This window comes from Oryzias latipes, chromosome 23 (genome assembly GCF_053564925.1).
Source record: "Oryzias latipes strain Hd-rR chromosome 23, Olatipes_Hd-rR_3.1".
Taxonomy (NCBI): Eukaryota; Metazoa; Chordata; class Actinopteri; order Beloniformes; family Adrianichthyidae; genus Oryzias; species Oryzias latipes.
Window position 1 is genome coordinate 26720997 of NC_136259.1, and position 24102 is coordinate 26745098.

Consider the following 24102-nt stretch of genomic DNA (forward strand, 5'->3'; position numbering starts at 1 on the left):
TGGAAAATGTGCAGATTATTATCCTGGCAGGAAAACACCTTTCATTTCACAAAGACACAAACGGACGGACATGTTTAAAGAAAGAGTCCATCAGAACCAGAATGTTGACTTCATTTGGATGAAGTTAAACTTGATGGAGGAGACCGTGGCAAACCACGTTGGATACAACTCCATCTGTCCGTCCATCCAGGATCAGGTCGCAAATGCAGCAGTCAACTACTTTTTCTGGAAGACCTGGATGTCCTTTAAAAGACCTGGATGTCCTCTGGGAGATCTGGATGTCATCTGGTAGACCCGATGGAAACACGTACACAAATGATGGTTCTTTCCTCCTGAACCAAAGAGTTGTGTAATCTAAGTCTAGATTTGGACAAAACATGTTTGAAGGGTCCCCTTTGAATAAAATGTATAGAGCTTGTTTTCTGGAACCGTCCGAATCAACACAGACACAAAGGGTTTCAGTGAAAACAAAGTCTGTTTGGGTCTGAACGTGTTTCTTTAATGTTCAGTACAATCAGATTTCAAACACCACAGAAATAGCTCACAGACTCAGTGGGCGGGTCTGCCCAGCCTTCACATGGCTGGTGCATTACTGGTGTCCCTATGACAGCCCCACTGACTAAAACACCTTCAAGTTCAGTGAATCACAAGACCTGGAACCTGGGCTGAGGCAAAGTGACCTGGTTTAGGACTTAATCCAGACCACTGGACAGGCTCACCTGGCGAGGGAGTGGCCTCAGCACAGTGTGAAGATATTAGTTTAGATTAGTCACAATTGAGGATGTTCACTCATGTGAAACTGGAAAATGATGGTACCAGAAAAGTGGGACAAAAGCCGCTTATCCTCCTTCACAGTCAGAGACTGTCAGGCCAGGTGGAGCCAGGTAGAGATGGATACCTGCTCCTGCCCTTCTGCGTTAAAAAACCCTGGTAATGACCCAGTCCTCACTAGTGTGTGCATGGGGGCGGTACATCGTGGCGCAGCTTTGTGGTACGTCCACGGCGCCACACTTATCTGATAGATCCTACGAAGTTTGTAGAAGAAACGCAGACTAAAAACGGAGGAAACATTTAGGCGGACGACTCAGCAACTGAACTGGGTACCTGCAGGACCTGATTTTGTTCTCGTGTTTCTGGCAGGTTTAACCCACCTCTCCAAAGCTTCAAGTAGCACCATTTGGTTCTTCGGACAGGGCCAGGTCCCACTGGATGATTGACACATGCTAGGTCCAATCAGAGGGTCTTATGCCTGTACAGTTTCGGACCCATAAAGGATGCTTTGATTGCGGCCTAAAGTCTGACTTGACTTTAGCAGACTTAGACTGTTTTTAGCCCAGTTTGGCATGTTTGGGATGTCCTCACATCCTGGAGGAAGCCAAAGATGAAGGACACTGAGTCTCGCTGTGTGGATAAAGAGACACGGTGACATTCTTCAAGCCACTCATCTTTACTTGATGAGCAACAACTCCTCTTTTTTACACACGAGTGCTTTGAGCAGCATGCTGAACAACAACAGAAACACCAAGAGCAGCTAAAGCCAAAAACCTGGCTTGACATGCTAAAGTAAGGAACCCCACCTCCAAGAAGAGCTCTGGAAACAGGCAGAGAACACCACAGACAGCCAATCATGGACTAGGGACGACCATCTGCTACACCTCCTTTGGTAGACAGACCAAAAGGTAAGCCAGGTGTGTGGGGGCGTCTGCAGATGTTACTCTCTGTTCCTGTGTGTGTGTATGTTGGGAGGGACACTGGTTGATTTTCATCCAGCTCTGACCCCGACTTTACGCAGTCTAAGGAGATGTAGCAGAAATCTCCACAGAAACAGTCCTGCAGCATCAGAGGACTGGGACCACGAAGGCCGTTGACACAGCCAGACCCCCAATGTGGGCGGGGGTCCACATTAGGGTGAAGCAGGTAACTCTGTCAGGTCCCAAGTTTTTGATCTGCACAGATTGATGAATGCAACAGAACAGGAAGAAGAAGCCCAATGGCAAAGCGCCAGCCGTTAACATGACCGCACGATCACAAGCAAAGATGCAAAGCAGCAAGCACCTACAGCACACAGAAACACAGCAGGATCAAGCCACAACGGCCGTCTGTCCGGTTCTGGATCAACCCAGAACCGCCGTCTATCTGGGTCCGGATCAACCCTGAACAGCTGTCTGTCTGGGTCCAGATTGAACCCACAACGGACGTCTGTCCGGTTCTGGATCAACCCAGAACCGCCGTCTATCTGGGTCCGGATCAACCCTGAACAGCTGTCTGTCTGGGTCCAGATTGAACCCACAACGGAAGTCTGTCCGGTTCTGGATCAACCCAGAACCGCCGTCTATCTGGGTCCGGATCAACCGGTTCAAAGAAAAAGCAGCAAAAATAACATCTCAATACTCCATTAGGACTTTTACATTTACATTGTGCTCATTGGAAACCTATCTCTTTACATATATATTTTTTATACTAAACAATATTTTTCTCTCTAATTTTATATATAGTTATATATGTGTGTGTATGTATATAGTTATATATATTTATCCATCATGTTTATGTTTCTAGTTCATACAGTGGTCTACAGTGCAATGACCCCACCATGACAGTTTCTGAACCCTGATCAATGAGGCTGATGGGACAGTGGAAGGCAGTAAGTGGTCAACGATGTATTGAAGATGTAATGAGGCTAATGGTTAGCACCGAAAAAGATCTGGTGGAACAGGGCCCTTCAGAACTTTGGATTGGGAGAGTTGTCTTCCAGGGGTCTAAAGGGACCAGTCACTGCAGAAGATCCGGAATGACGACCCTAAAATAGGCCTGAAAGAAAGATGGAACCCTGTCCAAAATGGCCCTTCAGAATCCAGAATCCTTATTCCAGACCTTCAACGGGACAGAGTAGGTCTAAAGTTTAGAAAAGGTTACTGTAGAATGACTGACTATAGGAAGCACTTCAGTGAAAATGCAAGTCTGACATACGAACCAATGGAGCTGAGGGGCCGGACACACCTGAAAGTTTGACCCTGTAAAGTACCGAAGGTGGAGATAAGACACTGTCCTTGTTTCCAACACGGATCAGATTTTTTGGGGGGTCAGGGAAACAGACGGGGATAAAATCCAGACTGAAAATCGGTTACCATTTATCACAAAGGTAAGTCTTGGTCCAAAATGCTCCAGGTGAGTCTACGGATAGCTTGTAACTGCAGCCTGTTTCTGAGCAAGCCGTCGCAGTTCCTCCCTGATGGACTTTATGAGGGAGGCCGAGGTGTGCGCTGAGGGGGAGGCGTCCTCAGGGGGGTACTCTGGGGTGGGCGAGGTTAGTAGTAGGGGAGGAGCCGAGGGATCCTGCAAAGAGGAGCTGGGCATTTGGAAAACAGAGGAAGAGGAGAACTCTGGAAATGACAGGACCTGCAGGGAGAAGAGAGAGGGGGAGGAGTCACTTTTTTGGAAGGCGACCTCATAAAAGTTCAGCCTCAGGCTGGGTTCTATCTGAGCTCTCATGGAGCCCTCTGCAAGACCTTCACTGTTCGTCATGGCCTTTGACCAAACTCCTCTTTGTCCCACATTAGTAAGAATACACCCACTCCACTGTGGCGAGCCTTAAAATCCAGTTTGATGAAGACTTGACTTTCACTTTGGTTCTAGAACTTCCTCCTTTCATCTGTGCAATGTTTTGTACAGTCAGGAACATCCGTCTCAGAACAAATTCTCCACCACATCTACGCGCTCACATTCACAGTGATGAAGGCTCTAATATAATGTAGGAAGGTGGTAGCTAAGGGTTTGTTTGAGGACGAGGGTTCAGCCGATCTGGGCTTTTGGCGTGTATCGGTTGCCACAGTTTTTATTAAAGCAGTGAGCCGATGTCACAATATTTCAGCTCAGATGAAGCTGCACCATTCCACGTCTTCATCACTGTCCTGCCCACAGTGGCATCTGATTGGTTACACAAGGCACAACACAGGTCATCGCCAACCAGAGGCGGAGTCTATATGAATTATCAATGCCACAAACATTGGTTATCGAGCACCTTAAACACTGATAAACGTATCGTGATGGGCCCTAAAAAGCACGTGGCAAAGCACAGTAGACAAAGATCCACCCCCCCCTTATTCTTTACTGTCCCAGGTACCATGAAAACCCCCAGACCAGCGGAGAGACGTAATCTCTCCAAAGTGTCCTGAATCCCGGAACGCCTCCCTAACCTCTCTAGGGAGGCGTCTAGAGGCTTCATCTCACCTTTACCCTTTAACATCGGAGGTCTTTACGTTCTTTGGACTATCGTAACTCTCCAACAGTTTACTAATTGGTTGAATGCTGTAAAGCATTCAACCCTTTGTTTTTTTATTTATGGTATCTTCCGCCGTTTTTTGGCACCTAACTCCTCCTACAGTTTTTATCCAATTTTAACCATTAGACTATTAAAACATTCAGCTCTATCAGCTTATTCCAGCTATGACTTTTGGTTTTTCAAATCCTTGTACTTTTTAAGATATTCCAGGTTTTCCGGGAATTCTTGCCCTATTAAAATACATTGGGAAGTTATGGCGCAAGAGGTTCCCGGTTCGACACCCGGTTCGGACCCTTAAATTTTTTTTTACCATTTTACTTTTAAAATGTTGAGCTCTTTCAACTTATTACAGTTATTACTTTTGGTCATTCAAATCATTGAAATTTTTAAGATATTCCAGGATTTTCCAGGATTTCTGCTCCATTAAAATAAATTGGGAATCCTTGTGTTTAATTCTTTTACACTTTTTCACCTATTTTACTTTTGGTCTTTCAAATACTTGTACTTTTCCAGATATTCCAGGTTGTCCAAGATCTTTCCCCCCATAGAAATACATAGGAAACCCCCCACCCCCCCTGCAGAAGCTCGCCGGTTCAAGACCCGGCTCATCAGCTTTTACAAAAATATATATATTTTTAGTTTGCTTTTCTTTTTAATTTTATTTATGGTCAACTTTGATTATTTCTTAATTTAAACCTTTTTCCCCCCACAAATGATCACCGTTTAGACCAGGGGTCGGGAACCCTCGCGATCCATAACTGGCTCTTTTGATGGCCACATGATCTGGGTCGTAGACAAAGGGTTTCTCCGGAGCGTTTCACCGGAGCGTGTCAGCGTGTTCTGTCGGTCGAGTTGTAAGAACGAGATGTCGAGACCTGCTCAGTTAACAAGATCCATCATTTATTTTCTTCTTCCGTTTTGGAATGACAGTCTATAATAACACCACACAGCGGTGACTGTGTCGCCGGCGACAAGCGGAGCTGGCAAGCCAACAAAAGTGGCAAGAAATGAAAAAGCTGACACGCAGACCACTTGATCGTCAAAACTTGAAAGGCGCTTCCTGTCACACTGACGGCTGATTTGACACCGCAGATCCGAATGAGAGCTACTTTGTCTGCAGTTTTCTTGTGACCCACATTATTTCAAGAGAGGATCATGCGGTGCGAAGCGATGCCCTCCGGTACCGCGCGATCACTGGTGTCAAGCCAGCCCTCTCTCGTCGAACGGCTGTCAAGTGAGCCCTCTCTCGAAAACGGTGTGCCGCTTTTTTACATACATTGCGGTAAATGCAAGAAAGCCTTCATTCGATTAAATGCAAAAAGTAAGAACTGTTATTATACTCATATGTATATATTTACACATAAGCCCCCCTCCCTGTATATAACTATATATTTATATGTGTATATTTTAGTATATGTTTCAGGTGAATTATCAATTAGAGACGAAATTAAAACCATTTGTTGAAGAGGATTTACTGTAATGTTGACTTATGTTTAGGAAAAAAACTCCTAGTTTACACAGACTCATTTCACTTCTCACTTATAGTATCCCACCTGGTGAGGCCACAAAAAAAGTTTCAGCACGATCTGATGTGGAATTTCAAAATAAAACCCACTTGAAATCTGTTATTACAGCATTATCGCCACATGTGGACAGAGCTGTAAATTGAAAACTCCTAGTTTCCACAGACTCATTTCACTTCTCACTTATAGTATCCCACCTGGTGAGGTCACAAAATAAGTTTCAGCAGGATCTGATGTGGAATTTCAAAATAAAACCCAATTGAAATCTGTTATTACAGCATTACCGCCAACTAATGACAATGGTGTAAATTGAAAACTCCTAGTTTCCACAGACTCATTTCACTTCTCACTCATAGTATCCCACCTAGTGAGGCCACAAAATAAGTTTCAGAGGGATCTGATGTGGAATTTCAAAATAAAACCCATTAGAAGTCTGGTATAAATGCGTTATCGCCATATGTTGACAGAGCTGTAAAATGAAAACTCCTAGTTTCCACAGGCTCATTTCACTTCTCAATGATAGATACCCACCTGGTGATGTCACAAAAAAAGTTTCAAATAGATCTGATGTGGAATTTCAAAATAAAGCCCAATTGAAATCTGTTATTACAGCATTATTGCCACATGTTGACAAAGCTGTAAATTGAAAACTCCTAGTTTCCACAGACTCATTTCACTTCTCACTTATAGTATCCCACCTGGTGAGTTCACAAAAAAAGTTTCAGATAATTCTGATGTGTAATTTCAAAATAAAACCCAATTGAAATCTGTTATGACCGCATTATCGGCACATGTTGAGAGAGCTGTAAATTGAAAACTCCTAGTTTCCACAGAGTCATTTCACTTCTAACTTATAGAGACCCACCTGGAGATGCCATAAAAAACGTTTCATAGGGATCTGATGTGGAATTTTAAAATAAAACCCATAAGAAGTCTGGTATAAATGCGTTATCGCCATATGTTGACAGAGCTGTAAAATAAAAACTCCTAGTTTCCACAGACTCATTTCACTTCTCACTTATAGGATCCAACCTGGTGAGGTCACAAAATAAGTTTCAGAGGGATCTGATGTGGAATTTCAAAATAAAACCCTATTGAAATCTGTTATTACAGCATTATTGCCACATGTTGAAAGAGCTGTAAATTGAAAACTCCTAGTTTCCACAGACTCATTTCACTTCTCACTTATAGTATCCCACCTGGTGAGTTCACAAAAAAAGTTTCAGATAGATCTGATGTGGAATTTCAAAATAAAACCCAATTGAAATCTGTTATTACAGCGTTATCGTCATATGTTGACAGAGCTGTAAAATGAAAACTCCTAGTTTCCACAGACTCATTTCACTTCTCACTTATAGTATCCCACCTGGTGAGGCCACAAAAAAAGTTTCAGAGGGATCTGATGTGGAATTTCAAAATAAAACCCAATTGAAATCTGTTATTACAGCATTATTTCCACATGTTAACAAAGCTGTAAAATGAAAACTCTTAGTTTCCACAGACTCATTTCACTTCTCAATGATAGATATCCACCTGGTGATGTCACAAAATAAGTTTTAATTGGATTTGATGTGGAATTTCAAAATAAAACCCATTAAAAATCTGGTATACATGTGTTATTGTCATAAGGTGACAAAGTTGTAAAAAGCTGGGTTTTAGTAATTCCACATCAGATCTATGTGAAACTTATTTTGTCATATCACCAGGTGGGATACTATAAGTGAGAAGTGAAATAACTCTGTGGAAACTAGCAGTTTTCATTTTACAGCTCTGTCAACATATGGCGATAACGTATTTATGCCTGATTTCAATTGGGTTTTATTTTGAAATTCCACATCAGATCCTGCTGAAACTTATTTTGTGACCTCACCAGGTGGGATACTATAAGTGAGAAGTGAAATGAGTCTGTGGAAACTAGGAGTTTTCAATTTACAGCTTTGTCAACATATGGCATTAATGCATTCATACATGATTTCAATTGGATTTTACTTTGAAATTCCACATTTGACATATAACTATCTAAATCTAATAATATATCTCGGAGGGGGGGTATACATTGAAATTTCATGTATGCTTTCACTTTAGAAATAAGTCCTTCTTGCTGTTACCGCGATGTATGTAAAAAAGCGGCACACCGTTTTTGAGAGAGGGCTCACTTGACAGCCGTTCGACGAGAGAGGGCTGGCTTGACACCAGTGCGCGATCCGAGGCACGGGGCTTTTCGCAGCGCATCCGCGGCGGATCGCGCGGTGCCGGCGGCTTTCCACCGCTTAATGCGCTGCAAAAAGCCCCACGCCGCTGATCGCTTTCACTCCGCAATGAAAGGCTGGGTGTTTGCACGGCGTTACCGCTCGGCAGCCCCCGGTCCTCTCTTAAAATAATGTGGGTCACAACAGAACTGCGGTCAAGCCAGCCATCATTCACATACCACACACTGCAGCGTGTGAGTATCGCTGTACTGACAATGTTTGGCTCTACGTCTGTACGTGAGCAGTATTTCTCACATCTAAAGAACATTAAGACTAACCTACGATCACGTTTAACGGGTGGAAGTCTCAACACCTGCATGAACCTTAAACTCACCATGTAGGTATGGTGTCAAATTAATGCCTAAACTATTTGGCATTAAAACTGTAAAACCAGGAATCAAAACCCCAAATCTGCGAATCAAATTCTGAAATTGTCTTTTGAGTTGAGCTTTTATTACGGATGAACCAGATTACAAGACCATGAGCAAAACCATGCAGCACCAGAAGTCGCATAAGAAATACTTACCATTAATAGCAACAGCATCACAATGATATTAAGAAATAATCCACAGATGTTTTGTACTTTAAAATTGTTGAAATTACATAAAATTCACACATTCACTTAAACATATTGTATGGCTCTCATGTAATTACATTTAAAAATGTATGGTGTTCATGGCTCTCTCAGCCAAAAAGAATCCCGACCTAAAGAGCCTAAAGAGCCTAAATAAAAGAGTTTGTTCGTCATCATTTTTTTGTCCATTCAGCCCTGTTTTGAGCTAATTCAGCTTTCATTCAGCAGTACAGCATTCAACCCTGCATTTTCTTCTGGAAATGCAGACTTTCTAGTTTAAAGTGACTCCAGCGGATTCGGAAGCGGAGAAAAGACGCTTTGGGCCGTTAGGCAACACTTTATGTTGGTATATTGTTGAGCCAATGAGCGTGTGTTATTCAGGAGTCGCCGGCGTCGTCTCAGGTGTTAAAGAGTTAAAGAGCAGAGATGGCATCCGTGTTGGTTAGACACATTTATGACATGTTTGTCTTAGGATTTGGACATAATCATTTGATGTAATTTATCTCTGCTTGATGTTTGCAGTACTTACACTCTCTCTGCTGGCTCCTGGTCTGGAGAGGTCCTGGTCTGAATGCTGTTGGTGCCAGCTGGACCCCGTGGGCCCGGACATGCTGCGACCCACTCCCACTCCATGGTAGGAACCTATCTGACTGGACAGACCCACCTGTGTCAGGTGGTGGAGTTGGGCACCTGAAAAAGGATGAGGGAGGGTCTCAGCCTGAGCTAGTGGGATTATTAGTAGTTAGTGGTCTTGTCATCTGTAAATTTGGTTAACAGAGTTTTTTGGGTTGATAACAAAGCTGGTTGTAATTCCTTGGAAACATAAATAAACTATGGTTGGTTAACCAGTCAGTAGGAGGGCTTTTCCATCACTAGAGTGTTCAAATCAGGGGTAGACTTATAAATTAGACGAGTAAATTGATTGGCAGATATTTTGTGTTTTGGTGGTGTCACATTTTTGCTTAATAATAATAAAAATATGAATTAAAATACAAACAACTGGTATGACCCTGAAAAAAACATATTGTCACTGCTTTGAATGGGTGTACCTGTACTTCCTCCTACAGGTCGCGGTCTGGAAGAGGAGGGGGGGTCCTCATACTGCCCCCTATTGGAGTAAATAGACTCCTGCAGTTGGTCTCCAGTAGAGAGGTATCCTCCGGAGCCCATGCCTTGTCTGTTTAAAGTACAGTAGAAATCAGCGGCAGTTCATGTTCAGTCTACAGACCCGGATCTGGATCTGGATCTGGATCTGGATCCGGGTTCGAGTGTGCTGGTTCTGCTCACCTCTGTAGAAGACTGTGGAGGGACGTGGGGGACATTCCTAACTCTGCATATCTCTGAGGAAACGAACAAGAAGGAGAGAAAAGTGGGAACAAATCCATCTAAAGACGGTCATTATTACATTTCTTACTGGGGGGGTCAAGGGGTTATCCCACTGAGTAGGAGGGGGGCTTATTTACACAAATTTACCCCACTCACCCCAGCACTGCCCTGTGAGGATGGAGATACCAGGGCAAAGGCATCATCCAGGAGAGAATGCATCTGCTGCCGCGCCTCTTCGATGGAGGGCTGTGGGGGCATGTAGGGGGGCGGAGGTGGGGCAGAGTCAAATACCTCATCAGTGGGGGAAGGGCTTCTGTTGCCTTGTGGCAGATCAGGGTCAGACTGAAACAGAGAAAGCAGGGTAGATTTGTTTAAACACAATCCGGAGCTTTATTACCACAAGGGGGCAAAATCCAGCTCCATGTGCTGAAAGGAGAGGATGAAGGAGAGGAGGAAGGCGAGTAGGAGGGAGAGGAGGAGAAGGGAGAGGAGGAGGGAGAGGAGGAGAAGGGAGAGGAGGAGGGAGAGGAGGAGAAGGGAGAGGAGGAGGAGGGAGAGGAGGAGGGAGAGGAGGAGGGAGAGGAGGAGGGAGAGGAGGAGGAGGGAGAGGAGGAGGGAGAGGAGGAGGGAGAAGAGGAGAAGGGAGAGGAGGAGGGAGAGGAGGAGGGAGAGGAGGAGAAGGGAGAGGAGGAGGAGGGAGAGGAGGAGGGAGAGGAGGAGGTAGAGGAGGAGGGAGAGGAGGAGGGCGAGTAGGAGGGAGAGGAGGAGGGAGAGGAGGAGAAGGGAGAGGAGGAGGGAGAGGAGGTGGGCGAGTAGGAGGGAGAGGAGGAGGGAGAGGAGGAGGGAGAGGAGGAGGGCGAGTAGGAGGGAGAGGAGGAGGGAGAGGAGGAGGGCGAGTAGGAGGGAGAGGAGGAGGGAGAGGAGGAGGGAGAGGAGGAGAAGGGAGAGGAGGAGGAGGGAGAGGAGGAGGGAGAGGAGGAGGGAGAGGAGGAGAAGGGAGAGGAGGAGGGCGAGGAGGAAGGAGAGGAGGAGGGAGAGGAGGAAAGAGAGGAGGAGGGAAAGGAGGAAGGAGAGGAGGAGGGAGAGGAGGAGGAGGGAGAGGAGGGAGGAGAGGAGGAGGGAGAGGAGGAGGGAGAGGAGGAGGGAGAGGAGGAGGGAGAGGAGGAGGAGGGAGAGGAGGAGGAGGGAGAGGAGGAGGGAGAGGAGGAGGTAGAGGAGGAGGGAGAGGAGGAGGGCGAGTAGGAGGGAGAGGAGGAGGGAGAGGAGGAGGGAGAGGAGGAGGGCGAGTAGGAGGGAGAGGAGGAGGGAGAGGAGGAGGGAGAGGAGGAGAAGGGAGAGGAGGAGGGAGAGGAGGAGAAGGGAGAGGAGGAGGGAGAGGAGGAGAAAGGAGAGGAGGAGGAGGGAGAGGAGGAGGGAGAGGAGGAGGGAGAGGAGGAGAAGGGAGAGAAAGAGGGAGAGGAGGAGGGCGAGTAGGAGGGAGAGGAGGAGAAGGGAGAGGAGGAGGGAGAGGAGGAGGGAGAGGAGGAGAAGGGAGAGGAGGAGAAGGGAGAGGAGGAGGAGGGAGAGGAGGAGGGAGAGGAGGAGGTAGAGGAGGAGGGAGAGGAGGAGGGCGAGTAGGAGGGAGAGGAGGAGGGAGAGGAGGAGAAGGGAGAGGAGGAGGGAGAGGAGGAGGGCGAGTAGGAGGGAGAGGAGGAGGGAGAGGAGGAGGGAGAGGAGGAGGGCGAGGAGGAGGGAGAGGAGGAGGGAGAGGAGGAGGGCGAGTAGGAGGGAGAGGAGGAGGGAGAGGAGGAGAAGGGAGAGGAGGAGGAGGGAGAGGAGGAGGGAGAGGAGGAGAAGGGAGAGGAGGAGGAGGGAGAGGAGGAGGGAGAGGAGGAGGTAGAGGAGGAGGGAGAGGAGGAGGGCGAGTAGGAGGGAGAGGAGGAGGGAGAGGAGGAGAAGGGAGAGGAGGAGGGAGAGGAGGAGGGCGAGTAGGAGGGAGAGGAGGAGGGAGAGGAGGAGGGAGAGGAGGAGGGAGAGGAGGAGGGCGAGTAGGAGGGAGAGGAGGAGGGAGAGGAGGAGGGCGAGTAGGAGGGAGAGGAGGAGGAGGGAGAGGAGGAGGAGGGAGAGGAGGAGGGAGAGGAGGAGGGAGAGGAGGAGAAGGGAGAGGAGGAGGGCGAGGAGGAAGGAGAGGAGGAGGGAGAGGAGGAAGGAGAGGAGGAGGGAGAGGAGGAAGGAGAGGAGGAGGGAGAGGAAGAGAAGGGAGAGGAGGAGGAGGGAGAGGAGGGAGGAGAGGAGGAGGGAGAGGAGGAGGGAAAGGAGGAAGGAGAGGAGGAGGGAGAGGAGGAGAAGGGAGAGGAGGAGGAGGGAGAGGAGGAAGGAGAGGAGGAGGGAGAGGAGGAGGAGGGAGAGGAGGAGAAGGGAGAGGAGGAGGAGGGAGAGGAGGGAGGAGAGGAGGAGGGAGAGGAGGAGAAGGGAGAGGAGGAGGAGGGAGAGGAGGGAGGAGAGGAGGAGGGAGAGGAGGAGGGAGAGGAGGAGGGAGAGGAGGAGGGCGAGGAGGAGGGAGAGGAGGAGGGAGAGGAGGAGGGAGAGGAGGAGAAGGGAGAGGAGGAAGGAGAGGAGGAGGGAGAGGAGGAGAATGGAGAGGAGGAGGGAGAGGAGGAGGGAGGAGAGGAGGAGGGAGAGGAGGAGGGAGAGGAGGAGGGCGAGTAGGAGGGAGAGGAGGAGGGAGAGGAGGAGGGAGAGGAGGAGAAGGGAGAGGAGGAGGGAGAGGAGGAGAAGGGAGAGGAGGAGGAGGGAGAGGAGGAGGGAGAGGAGGAGGGAGAGGAGGAGAAGGGAGAGGAGGAGGGAGAGGAGGAGGGAGGAGAGGAGGAGGGAGAGGAGGAGGGAGAGGAGGAGGGAGAGGAGGAGGGAGAGGAGGAGAAGGGAGAGGAGGAGGAGGGAGAGGAGGAAGGAGAGGAGGAGGGAGAGGAGGAGAAGGGAGAGGAGGAGGAGGGAGAGGAGGAGGGAGAGGAGGAAGGAGAGGAGGAGGGAGAGGAGGAGGGAGAGGAGGAGAAGGAAGAGGAGGAGGGAGAGGAGGAGGGCGAGTAGGAGGGAGAGGAGGAGGGAGAGGAGGAGGGCGAGTAGGAGGGAGAGGAGGAGGGAGAGGAGGAGAAGGGAGAGGAGGAGGGAGAGGAGGAGGGCGAGTAGGAGGGAGAGGAGGAGGGAGAGGAGGAGGGAGAGGAGGAGGGAGAGGAGGAGGGAGAGGAGGAGGGCGAGGAGGAAGGAGAGGAGGAGGGAGAGGAGGAAGGAGAGGAGGAGGGAGAGGAGGAAGGAGAGGAGGAGGGAGAGGAGGAGAAGGGAGAGGAGGAGGAGGGAGAGGAGGGAGGAGAGGAGGAGGGAGAGGAGGAGGGAGAGGAGGAAGGAGAGGAGGAGGGAGAGGAAGAGAAGGGAGAGGAGGAGGAGGGAGAGGAGGGAGGAGAGGAGGAGGGAGAGGAGGAGGGAGAGGAGGAAGGAGAGGAGGAGGGAGAGGAGGAGAAGGGAGAGGAGGAGGAGGGAGAGGAGGGAGGAGAGGAGGAGGGAGAGGAGGAAGGAAAGGAGGAAGGAGAGGAGGAGGGAAAGGAGGAAGTAGAGGAGGAGAAGGGAGAGGAGGAGGAAGGAGAGGAGGAGGGAGAGGAGGAAGGAGAGGAGGAGGGAGAGGAGGAAGGAAAGGAGGAAGGAGAGGAGGAGAAGGGAGAGGAGGAAGGAGAGGAGGAGAAGGGAGAGGAGGAGAGGAGGAGGGAAAGGAGGAAGGAGAGGAGGAAGGCGTGATCTTTAGCAGAGCAAAGTCAGGAATGAAGACATTGGAGCAGAACTTTGACTGAAGGAGAAATAGAGAGTTGATGGACAGAAGGAGGAGGATCTCTTGTGTGATCAGGAGAAAAGATGGAAGGAGAACACGGCTGATGGAGTGGAAGCAGCTTCAAGATGTTTTATCACGGAGTGATGGAAGGAGGAACAGAGGAGGAGGAGAGACTCTGAAGGAGGAGTTTGAACAGAACGTTGTGGAGGTGAAGTGAGGGTCTAATGACCTTTGATTTTGGAGCGCCGTTGCTGCAGGTAAAATGTTTGTTGGATGACTTTAAGGTCATTTCATGGACGCTAAATCAGCCTTTTGGTCAGAGGAGGAAAGGTTTTTTTTATTCATGACATGAAATTTTCAGCGTCTCGTCTTTGCTGTTTGTTCTCCTTCATGAGAACCGCGTTCAGTCAGCAGCAGGTCCTGGAGAACCGCCATCTGACGGACAGTAAAGCCTCTGGAACGGCCAATCAGAGCCAATGTTCTCATTTTACTCACAGAAACACGCAAAGTTACTTTAAGAATAACTAGTTAGCTTTAATAAAGAGTAAATAAGTTACTAACTCAGTTACTAGAAGTGACATTCCTGAAAGGCTGAAGAGCAGAAACCTTAGAAAACCCACATCGGTACCAAAGCACTCGGTCTGGACTGAGGGCACGACCTTTCCTCTCACCATGTAGGCCACGTTGTTCAGTCCTGGGTACTTCCTGTAGGTGGCGCTTTGGTCAGTGAGCAGGCGGTCTCGGTCTGTATCAGGGAGACTTCCTGGACCGGGCTGGGCCCAGCGCCCCCGAGGAGAGTGTTTCCCTCTGGAAGGAAAAGCAGAGAGTGATGAAGAACAGGAGCAGTTTCTGGTTCTTCATCACAGAAAAGACGTTCCACCAACACAACCTCGAAACCATTCTTCCAGTTCAGAAGAGGTTCTGCGCTTCTGCTCCTTCTGATCCGGAGAAACTGCCCCTGTTTCCAGAAACCTTCTCCGCAGGAACATCAGGTTCTCCTTCTATTGCTGTTTGGGTTTTTCAGAAAACCTTTAGGGTTCTACCTAGAACCATCTCAGACGCTTCAGCCTCGGATCTTTGGAGAACAAAGGTTCTGCCAGACTGTACTCAGAACTGTCCTGACAAATGGACCTGCCCAGAACTTAGAACGTGGCTGAGGTCTCAGGTGGAGTCTCACCTTTTCCTGGACTCTGTGGGCGAAGTGTCGGCCTGAAGGATGCAGTCCATGTGGTCGTGGGCGGAGCTATAGAGTCTTTGTGCCGCCTCGCTCTGGACTGGCCCGTCACCAAAGGCATCCATGATGTCATCCATGGAGGGAAACTCACACTGGCCCCGCCTCTTGGCACGTTGCCGCAGTTTGTTCCTGTGATGCTCAATCTCTGACTTGTGCCTCAGCGCCACCTGCAGGGACACGGCGAACAGGTGCATCAGGTACGAGCCAGCATGCAGTGAGCAGGTGCCCCCTGTGCCCCACCCACCTCAGTGTTGACCTTCTCAGTGAGGGAGGGGCTTGGTTGGGAGGTGGGGTGCAGGGGAGAGCTGGGGCGTGGCTGCATGGCGATGAGCTGCACCTTGTTGGCCTGGCGACGGGTGCCGTCAGACGAGGCGCGAGAAAGGCGGTCAACATGGTCAAAGATGGAGGATGAGGACAGAAGCTCGTCTGGACCGTAGCCTGGAGGAGCAGCTGCAGAGGTCAGAGGTCAGTGGTGACACCAGAGCATCTGCTCCAAAGGGAAGCATCCGTCTCATGGAAAACCCCCCAAGTCTGAGAGCAGAGCCCCCCACAAATGTTTATGTCAACATTTAGAACCAACTAGGAGCTGGAAGCATTACGGTGAGAAGATTGGACTTGACCATGATCATCAGGGTGGAGCTGATAACGGCAGTCCCACCAAACACCCTCTGCTCGCAGGGCGGGACGATACAGCCTTTTCTCATTTTGGAGGCACGAAATCCAGTTTGAGATGGTAGGAAACCACCTGGCAGGACAATGTGCATCCCAGAGGAGTTCCAGTTCTGGGCTGATCATACAGATGCTACACTTTGACCATTAAAACTGGGCGGAAGTATTTACTTTTGTTATTTTTTCCTGATTCGGTTTTCTTGCTGTAAATTTGAATTTAAAATGAACCAAAACTTTGCGTAATGTACTTTGAAGTTTGTTTTAGCAGCTGACTCCACCATGGATTTGAACCCTCCACCAACCAGCCTCAGGACGGACACTGACATGTATTGTTAATCAGTGCAGGTGCAGGTGCTGTGTAGAAGTGTGTGAAGCCGTGGAAACACACCTGTCTTGCTCCTCCCTGCAGGGGTGGGAACACGAAACACAGAAGAAACAAAGTTAAATGTGGCGGCGTCCTCGCCGATTCAGACTCTTCCCGAGATTCTGACCGTTTCTGGTTTTCTTGTGCTGTTTCCCCTCGTTGGGCATGGCCACGGGTCGGGTGCTTTCCTCTACAGACTCTCTGCCGCTCGACTGCTCGCTGCCCAGCGAGTCGCCATCCGACGGGCTGAGCCTGGCGAGACAAAGCATTTGGGAGGAGCCTCTGACTGTCAGGACTGATTACAGGTTCAATTCCACGGCTTGGAATGCATAAAAGATGGCAGCTAACCTCCCCCTGCGGCGGCTCAAGCGGGCGGGTTTGGTGGAGGATCCCTTCGACTTGGGGGTGTTAAGGTCGCCTGTCTCTGAGGGCGTGGCTTCTTTGGCGGGAGCAGGTAGTGGACCGGGCTCCTGGATGACCATGATGTCATCCTTGCTGTGCTGACCGAGGTGGAGCTTTGCAAAGTCAAATCCTTTGACGCTCGGAGCCTGAAGCTGCAGTCAGGAGAGAATCTGTCAGACCTAGCGAGTCTGGAAGGGGGGGGGGGGTGGTTCTGTTGACCTCTGACCTTCTGCCTCTGCTGGATAGTGTTGATGGCATCAGGCTGAAACTCAAGCTTTTCAGAGCCACAAAGCTTCCAGTAGAGGAGGATGATGATGAAGACTGCAAGAAGGACGGGAACAGCCACGCCCACAATCAGCCAGATGTTGTTGCTTTGTGTCTCTGCTGGGGGGACAAAGAGCTCCTCCACAGCTGGAAGGGAAAGAGTGAGACACAGGTGAGGTTCAGGTGAGACACGGAAGAGACTCTCCCTTTCTCCATATACCAGGTTTGAAGTTGAAAAGCTGTTTGCCTGTGGGCACTTTGGCACTCCGACTCACCCTGTGCCAGTGGTTTCAGGACTCGATGTCCCAGGACGATGGCAGCCCTCTGAAGATCCAGACTGTTCAGGGTTGCAGCTGTTACCTCTGCTGGGACCCTCTCTCCACCAGAACCCTCCACAAAATAAAAAACCTCCAACGGGTTCTCTGGACTGGAAAGCCTGGACACCCGCACCACCTGACACACAACAGCAGTTCTGGTTCATGTACCTGCTTTTGTCGTCTCTAATCCCCATTTCCTGCTCATGGCAGCGGTCAGAGTGAGCACAGACTCACATCAGAACCGGTTTCCTGTCTGACACGATAAGCTCCGCCCACAGCAGGAAGGTCCCAACGGGCAAAGCGCTGTTTGCTGAATAATAATGCCAGGTGCATCAAGCACATACCTGCAGGCTGTTGTTGCCCACAGCAGTTGCTCTCCTCCAGCGCCTCCTGCTGGTTTCCTGCAGCCCCTCCTCCAGCAGCAGAGCCAGGCGTCTCTCCAGACGAGCCTTGAAGCTGCGCTCCGCCACCAACTGCTCCTGGACTCCCAGCAGAACTGAAACGGCACCAGCAACAGGTCAGAGTCAGACCTAAATCGGACCGCCGACGTCGGAATGTTCGGGAAGATACCTGTGCGGACCCAGGAGGAGCGCAGGAGATGGGACGTGTTGAGCTCCGGGTAGTGGAATGCTGAAAACACAGGTGAGTTACAGGTGAGTTACAGGTGAGTTACAGGTCAGGACTGATGGTTGCTCCATGAAATGTTACATTTGAGCATTGAAACAAGGATGGTCTCTGTTCCAGGGGAGCAGCTTCTGATGCTCCTGAACACACATGCTAGCTGTCTCAAACCCATTTGTCGTACCTTCTGCGATCTGCAGTGCAGGAAATCCGACGTAGAAGCTGAACTCCACCAGGCTGAGCTTCCTCAGATGTTCGCTAACCTCTGATCCTGGCAGGTAACCCCGCCCATCCCGCACTGCAAATATAATGTCGACAGGAACTTTCCCGCCTGGTGCTGCCTGGACGGCGCCAGTTGTGATGTTCAGCAACTGCATGGAGGCAAAAGGTTTTTAACTCTGGTGTGGACGACATTCCGGTCATGAGAACGAACGGGTTCGACTCACCTGTACCATGATGTTCCCGCCCTCATGTGATCTTCTTAGCGTCTCTGCATACGCCATCCCCAGCCCCTTCTCGATACGTTCGCTGAAGTTGCACACCTTGATGTCGATGTGAGCAGGAACGAACTGAAGCACAGAGTGGATCTGGTGCCTGAGATCCGGAACCGTGTACAGCGGCAGCACCGTGGGAACCGGACCCGAGCCGCGAGGCAGCCGGCGCAGAGCGTTAATGACAGATATGGCAGTGAAGACCAGAGGTCCCGACACAACACGGAAGGCGAAACTTGATGGCGTTCTGAGGAACTGAATAGGAACCGGATGTCAGGTACCTTCAAGAACTGACCCTGAACCGGTAAAAACTTTGACATCAACAAGAGTTCTGACGAAGCATCACCTGGAACAGAAGCTCTGGGCCTTGAAGAAATGTTTGACATAAAGTCTATGACAAGTTTCCACATGATTACCTGCAGCTCCACAGAGCGGTTGAACTCTCTCCTGAGGAGATCTCGGACCTGACTGAAACCGGATGAAGAACCTTTAGAACCGACTGCAAACACATAACAATCATCAGCTGGAATCTGACCAACACGTGGATCTGCAGGAATGTCATCCAGAACTCTCTAAGCTCTCACCTACTTGCACCAGATACAACTCTGGCTTGGTGATGTTGCAGAGGTACTGCCTGGTGGGCAGGGTCTGCACCACCCTGGGTGTGGTGACGGGAGGCGCTCTGGTCAGACTGATTGCAGTAAACTGAGTGGTGGTTGTGGTGATGGGCTGGACCTTTGCTGGTTTTTCAGTCACCACTGATGGTTTCTCTGGTTTGCCAGTACTGGTAGTAGGTCCCAGGGGTGGGGAGGGTGGCAACCGGATGGTGGTGTTGGACGGGGGACGGGCAGGACGTCTGCCGTGGACTGAACCACGATCTCTGGTTCTTAAGACCGGAGAAGAGGGGGTGGAGGAGGTATTGGAGGTGGATGACGGAGCAGTTGGTTTGTCTTTACCTGCTCCGGCAGGTGAAGGAGGAAGAGAAGGGGCGGGTTTTGGGGGTGGGTGCCTGGGCTCTGGCGGAGAGCTGGCCGTGAACACAGAGGTTTTTGGAGAAGGGTGGCTGTGAGTTGCTGTTGGAGAAATGGTGGTTCTGAAGTAGGTCTGGTTCAGCGTGTCCTTATCTTCTTTTCTTTCCTTTCCTGTCTCCATTTTCTTTTCCTTCTTTCTGTCTCTTTCTTTTTCCTTCTCCCTTTCCCGGGCCACCAGGTTGGTGTAGTACTCCAAACTGTTCATGTCAGGCAGCAGCACTTCTGTTGGCTCCAGAGGAACCATGTCCTCCAGGTCGTAGTCCTCGTCCCAGTTGGAGAAGACGTCTCGATCAGTGGGGTGAGGATGGAGAGAAACGTGGGGTGATGAGGAGGAGAGGGGTAGACGGGAGAATAGAGGAAGGGTAGGTCTGACGGGGAAGGTGGTGTCATAAGAAATCCAGTTGCCCTCCTCGTCCGTGTGCCACGGATGCCTGGGAAGGGGAGTGGCCAGAGCCAGCTCTTCGCCATCTGGCACAATAAAGGACAGAGTCTCCACATAGTCTCCAGAACCCCAAGCATCTTCTAAAGTGGGACCTGACTCCCAGGGAGAAGGAGGAGTCAGGGTGGTTTGGCTGTGTGGGGGGAGCGGGGGAGGTAGACTGGGGGACAGCAGGTCTGGAGGTCTCAGCAAAAGGTGAATCCCTTGAGCTCCAGGGTCTGATTCTGCCATGGAGCCTCCCTCAGCATGGTCACCATAGTAACCGGAGTCTGGAGGACGACCAGAGGGGAAGGGGGGTGGTGAGGATGTTGGTGGTGGAAAATCAGATAAAGACTCCTTGGTGTTGGTGGACTTTGGCATCCCTGTGGAGCCAGAGGGAGAGAAATGCTTGTAATTTAACAAAACTCAATGGTCCGTGTCCCAACACACCCCGGACATGGACCGGACCGTCCGGGTCCATCCTACAGACGCTAGAATGGAGGTGGACCAGACGCTCCATGGAATGACATTCCATAATGGTAAATGGCGTATACTTATAAAGCACTTTCTACCTTCTTTCGAAGGCCCAAAGCGCTTTACAGTCACAGCCCCATTCACCCATGCACACACACATTCACTGCGGCTCCGCTGCCAAACACTGGCGCCAACCTCCCACCAGAGGAAAGGTGGGGTTCAGTGTCTTGCCCAAGGACACTTCGACACATGGGCGTGCAAGGCGGGAATCGAACCTGCAATCTTACGATCATGGGTCGACCGCCCTACCGCTGCACCACGGCCGCCCCGGGGGACAAGCGCGGTTGCCCCGGTGTTTGTCATGACCTGGACACATAAAGCAGGTTCTGGTTGGAAGACCTTAAAACTCCAGAACGGCTGTAGTCAGTTCAAGGATCACTGGAACAAGTAGAACTCCGCCATGAGCTGTCAATCAGGGGCTGAAGTGGATGTTCGGGGAACACAGGTGAGTCCAACGGCAGGTACACGCCTCCCTGGTGGAAGAACACCTACTGCTGGGACAACTACCACCTGTTTTGTCCTTCCCACCGGGCGAGTCGCTCCGTAGATTTTTGTTGTTGACACATATGTACCCCCCCCCAGTCCACCTCATCCCCCTCCTTTTCACACTCCTTTGCACACACATAGATAGCTGACTAGCTGCCTTGAATCTCTTTCTTCTTGTTGCCATGGTGACAGTTTGCTTCAGCGCAGTATCCCATGATTAGCACAGACAAGCCACAAGTCGTTGACATTCAGAGGCGCCGCCGTTCAGCGCTCAGAGCCTGTTGGGCTGGACCATCAGAAAGTCCCAAAATTGCCCAAAGGGCTGATGGTCTGCAGACTCTTTCAGGTGGGACTCAGCAGGAATCGGTCAGACTGAGCTCCACCTGCCGCCGTGGCGTGTACACCAATGATAAAATACACGTTTGTCCACTAATCTGTTCTATAAATGTGGTTCCTGTGTAGAACACCTGGGCTTGCTTCCCAGGGGGAGCAATAAGTTCAAAAATCCAGACCCTTTGCTGCTGCCTATCTGGGTCTCCCTGAAAGTAAAGGTTGTGTCAGGAAGGGCATCCGGCGGGAAAACTCTCTGCCAAACCACGGTGACAGCTCCTTCGCTGTGAAAACCCGATGGGATGTGTATAGCGAAAGGTGAACAACACGTGTGTCGTCCGCTGTGATGCATGTGGTCATTTTGATGTTATAGTAAAATAAACCTACCATGTCTCAAGTCCAAATGATATTTTCCAAAATCAATTATAGATCAATTGCCTATAGATTGATGATTCAATGAATAACTTGGCTGAGACAGATCGATTGGAGGAATAGAAATCTATTCATCGGTTAATTGTTGCACCCGTACTAATACCATAATGCTTTATTACAGTGTTTTCATCCATTCTAAACTTTTTTCTTCCACGGTCTTACTTTCCATTTGAGAGGTGATGTATTTCTCCTTTTTTACTGTTTACATCATTCAGATCTGACCTGAGAAAACACAAATGTGAGGCAAGCAGTATCTCTGCCTGACCAAAGGGGCGCTCGTGAGCTCGCATTTGTTCTTCAGTGATTACCAATAAAATTTAATTGGAGTCCTTTATTTTCTGTTTTGACTGACTGCAAAAACAGCTGATGTAATATCATTACAATAATGTCTCAAAGTTGGACTTTCAATAAAATCCTTCAGTAGAGATGAGGAACCGATGATGGATTTACGGCGTCTTCAGACACATTTGGTCCCCTTAAAGTGAACCAGACTCCCTTTTCAGTCTGAATACAGCCAAGCAGACCCTGGTCTGGGACTCCATCAGCAGGCAGGGTTGGGGGTAACAGATTACAAAGTAACGAATTACTGTAATTTAATTACTTTTGTCAGTAATGGAGAAATGTAACGAATTACAGTTTAAATGTTAGTAATTAATTACAATTACTGGACTACAGAATCCCTCGTTTCTTAGGTCCTGTAGGCTCTGACATTTTCTCTCGGTTAAATGAAACAAAACGGAGGTTAATTTAAAAAAAAAAAACAGTTAGCATGCGCGCACTCATGCAGAATGAGGGATGGTCAACGTCCAGCCACGCCCTCATTGCTGCAGTCACGTTGCTCACGAGGAGGGCAACTGATGGTCCTAACCCATTTATAAGGCAAGAAATCACACTTATTAACCCTTGTGCTTTCTTAGATGACCCCCCCCTTCCATAGACGTGTTCCCCCTACCATGACAAAGGTGGATAAAGGTGGAAAGATTTCATGTAATCCATGGACACCAGTGAAGATCACAAATCATTGAAGAAAAAAGGTTCAGAGCACTGTCTAGTGGGTCTAGATGACCCCACTCCCAATGTTAAAGTGCCTAGGATAGAACAAGGGTTAATGAATCACATAAATCCATTTATGCATTTGACCAATCGGAGGAAGCCCTCTGACGTTAGATTCCCGAGGTTCATTTGGAGAATAATATCAGTGATGTTGACTCTTATTTAATTAAACGGTTGCAGTGAAATGGAAAGGATCTTTTCACATGTTCTGCTATTTGTTCATGTATCACAGGTTATATGATCATCATAGTATTGATCACTAATATCGCGAGTTTTCCTCGTATCGTGCCACCATCATGTCTACAGGTCACATGTTTAGATTTCATGAGGAGGGAAACTTTCACTTCCTGCTCTGTGAGGTCATCTGTCTCGCATCAGATTTTCCATTTACCTGCATCAGGTGAGCTGCTGGTTGCCATGGATACCACAGTGCTGGCCATCAACAGCACTGTGAGGCTGCATCTGGAGGCGGAGCTTATGGCCTCCATTTCAGTTCTGGTGCTGGAGGTGCAGCCTGCTGGTCAAGGGCCCACTCCAATGTGGGGGCAGGGGGGTGGGGGCCTGTCAGGAACACCTGAGCAGCAGAACATCAGCTAATCACCATTATTGATCATAGGAGAGTTGACAGACAGGTGGGCGGAGCTCCAGGGGTCTGCTTCATGTAATCCACCTGACATGATCCCAGATTCTGAGGTCATTCTGCCTCTCAGCTGATTGTGATCACGTGACCCAGAGAGACCACCTGGAAGAGCAGCATCTCACAACCACAGGTCCAGCTGTGCAGCAGTGTCCGGCCTCTGTCTGCATTTCAAGACCCAAAGGAAAAAAGACCCCCCCCACACACACACACACCACCACCATCAGAATGAGGCCACACACAGGGGGGGGGGGGGGGGTGCTTACAGATAGATTGGGTTCTAAAAAGCCGGGTCCGCAGAGCGGGACGGATCAGTTCCTGTGGACTCCCATAGGTCACTCCGAACCTGATCCAGGAGTCAGACCACCTGCAGCAGCTGGTCAGGTGACGTCACCAGCAGATCAATAAAACCTGCAGTGAGATCTTCTCATCGATTGGTTTCTGGATCACCTCCCAGTCTGCTTCCTGTAAACCGGTTTGGCTCAGTGCTGTCCCGGTTCGGCTCGGTCCGCACTAACTCGATTCGAAACAGAACCGGCGGGCTCCTTCCTGCCTCTGCAGCGGCTGTGCGCGGCCCAGTCCCCGCGCGCATCGCCCCTCGCGGCGCTGCTCATGCTTTAAGGTGACCCCCCCCCCCCCCCCCCTTCCTATACACAAATGCACGAAATAGAAGCGGTCCGGCCCGCTGTGACCAGCCCTTCGGTTCGGGTCTGGACTCACCTGCCATTCTGAAGATGCGGTCCGGTCGTGTCATGACTCTCCATTGCAGCGCGGCGCGCGCCCTGTGCGTGCACGAGGGGCGGAGCTTCAGTCTCATTTCACGCAGGCAGCTTCTTAGATCTATTTTTCGCAGAAACCGTTCAGGTGACCGAGCCGAACTTTAGACACCGGATCCATAGATTTTAATTTCTTGGTGAATCTGCAAAGGCGCGTTAGCGCGTGCACAAATCGGCCTCCTCACAATCTTGGCTCTCCTGATTTTGATGAGGAAGGTGACTTCCTGCAGCAAACAGGTAAAGTCTCACCTGGAGGTGGATGACATTCTTCTGGAACCTCTGACTTTCTGCGTTTG

General features: G+C 49.9%; 1 protein-coding gene across 3 annotated transcripts; it reads right to left on the reverse strand.

Annotated features, from left to right (window-relative positions):
- Positions 1 to 477: 477 nt before the first annotated feature.
- si:dkeyp-27e10.3 (UPF0606 protein KIAA1549) lies at positions 478 to 23886 on the reverse strand. 3 transcript variants are annotated; one of them, XR_002872721.2, is made up of 23 exons: positions 23751 to 23886; positions 22785 to 22967; positions 18694 to 19941; positions 18526 to 18608; positions 18065 to 18364; positions 17803 to 17989; positions 17568 to 17627; positions 17342 to 17493; positions 16956 to 17133; positions 16643 to 16827; positions 16363 to 16568; positions 16142 to 16266; positions 16039 to 16053; positions 15226 to 15431; positions 14925 to 15148; positions 14419 to 14554; positions 10108 to 10293; positions 9913 to 9965; positions 9675 to 9802; positions 9155 to 9315; positions 3126 to 3396; positions 2972 to 3011; positions 478 to 2892 (listed from the first exon to the last, which is right to left on the reverse strand). XR_002872721.2 is itself a non-coding variant. In XM_023952184.2 (21 exons), exons 2-21 carry the CDS (start codon positions 22879 to 22881, stop codon positions 3172 to 3174), a joined length of 4155 nt encoding a protein of 1384 aa, XP_023807952.1. In that variant the 5' UTR covers positions 22882 to 22967; positions 23751 to 23886; the 3' UTR covers positions 478 to 3171. The 3 variants fall into 3 exon arrangements, 2 of the variants coding, with proteins under 2 accessions (XP_023807952.1, XP_078798225.1); XM_023952184.2 differs by having other exon boundaries at positions 478 to 3396; XM_078942099.1 differs by lacking the exon at positions 23751 to 23886 and adding an exon at positions 23297 to 23401 and having other exon boundaries at positions 478 to 3396.
- Positions 23887 to 24102: the final 216 nt, after the last annotated feature.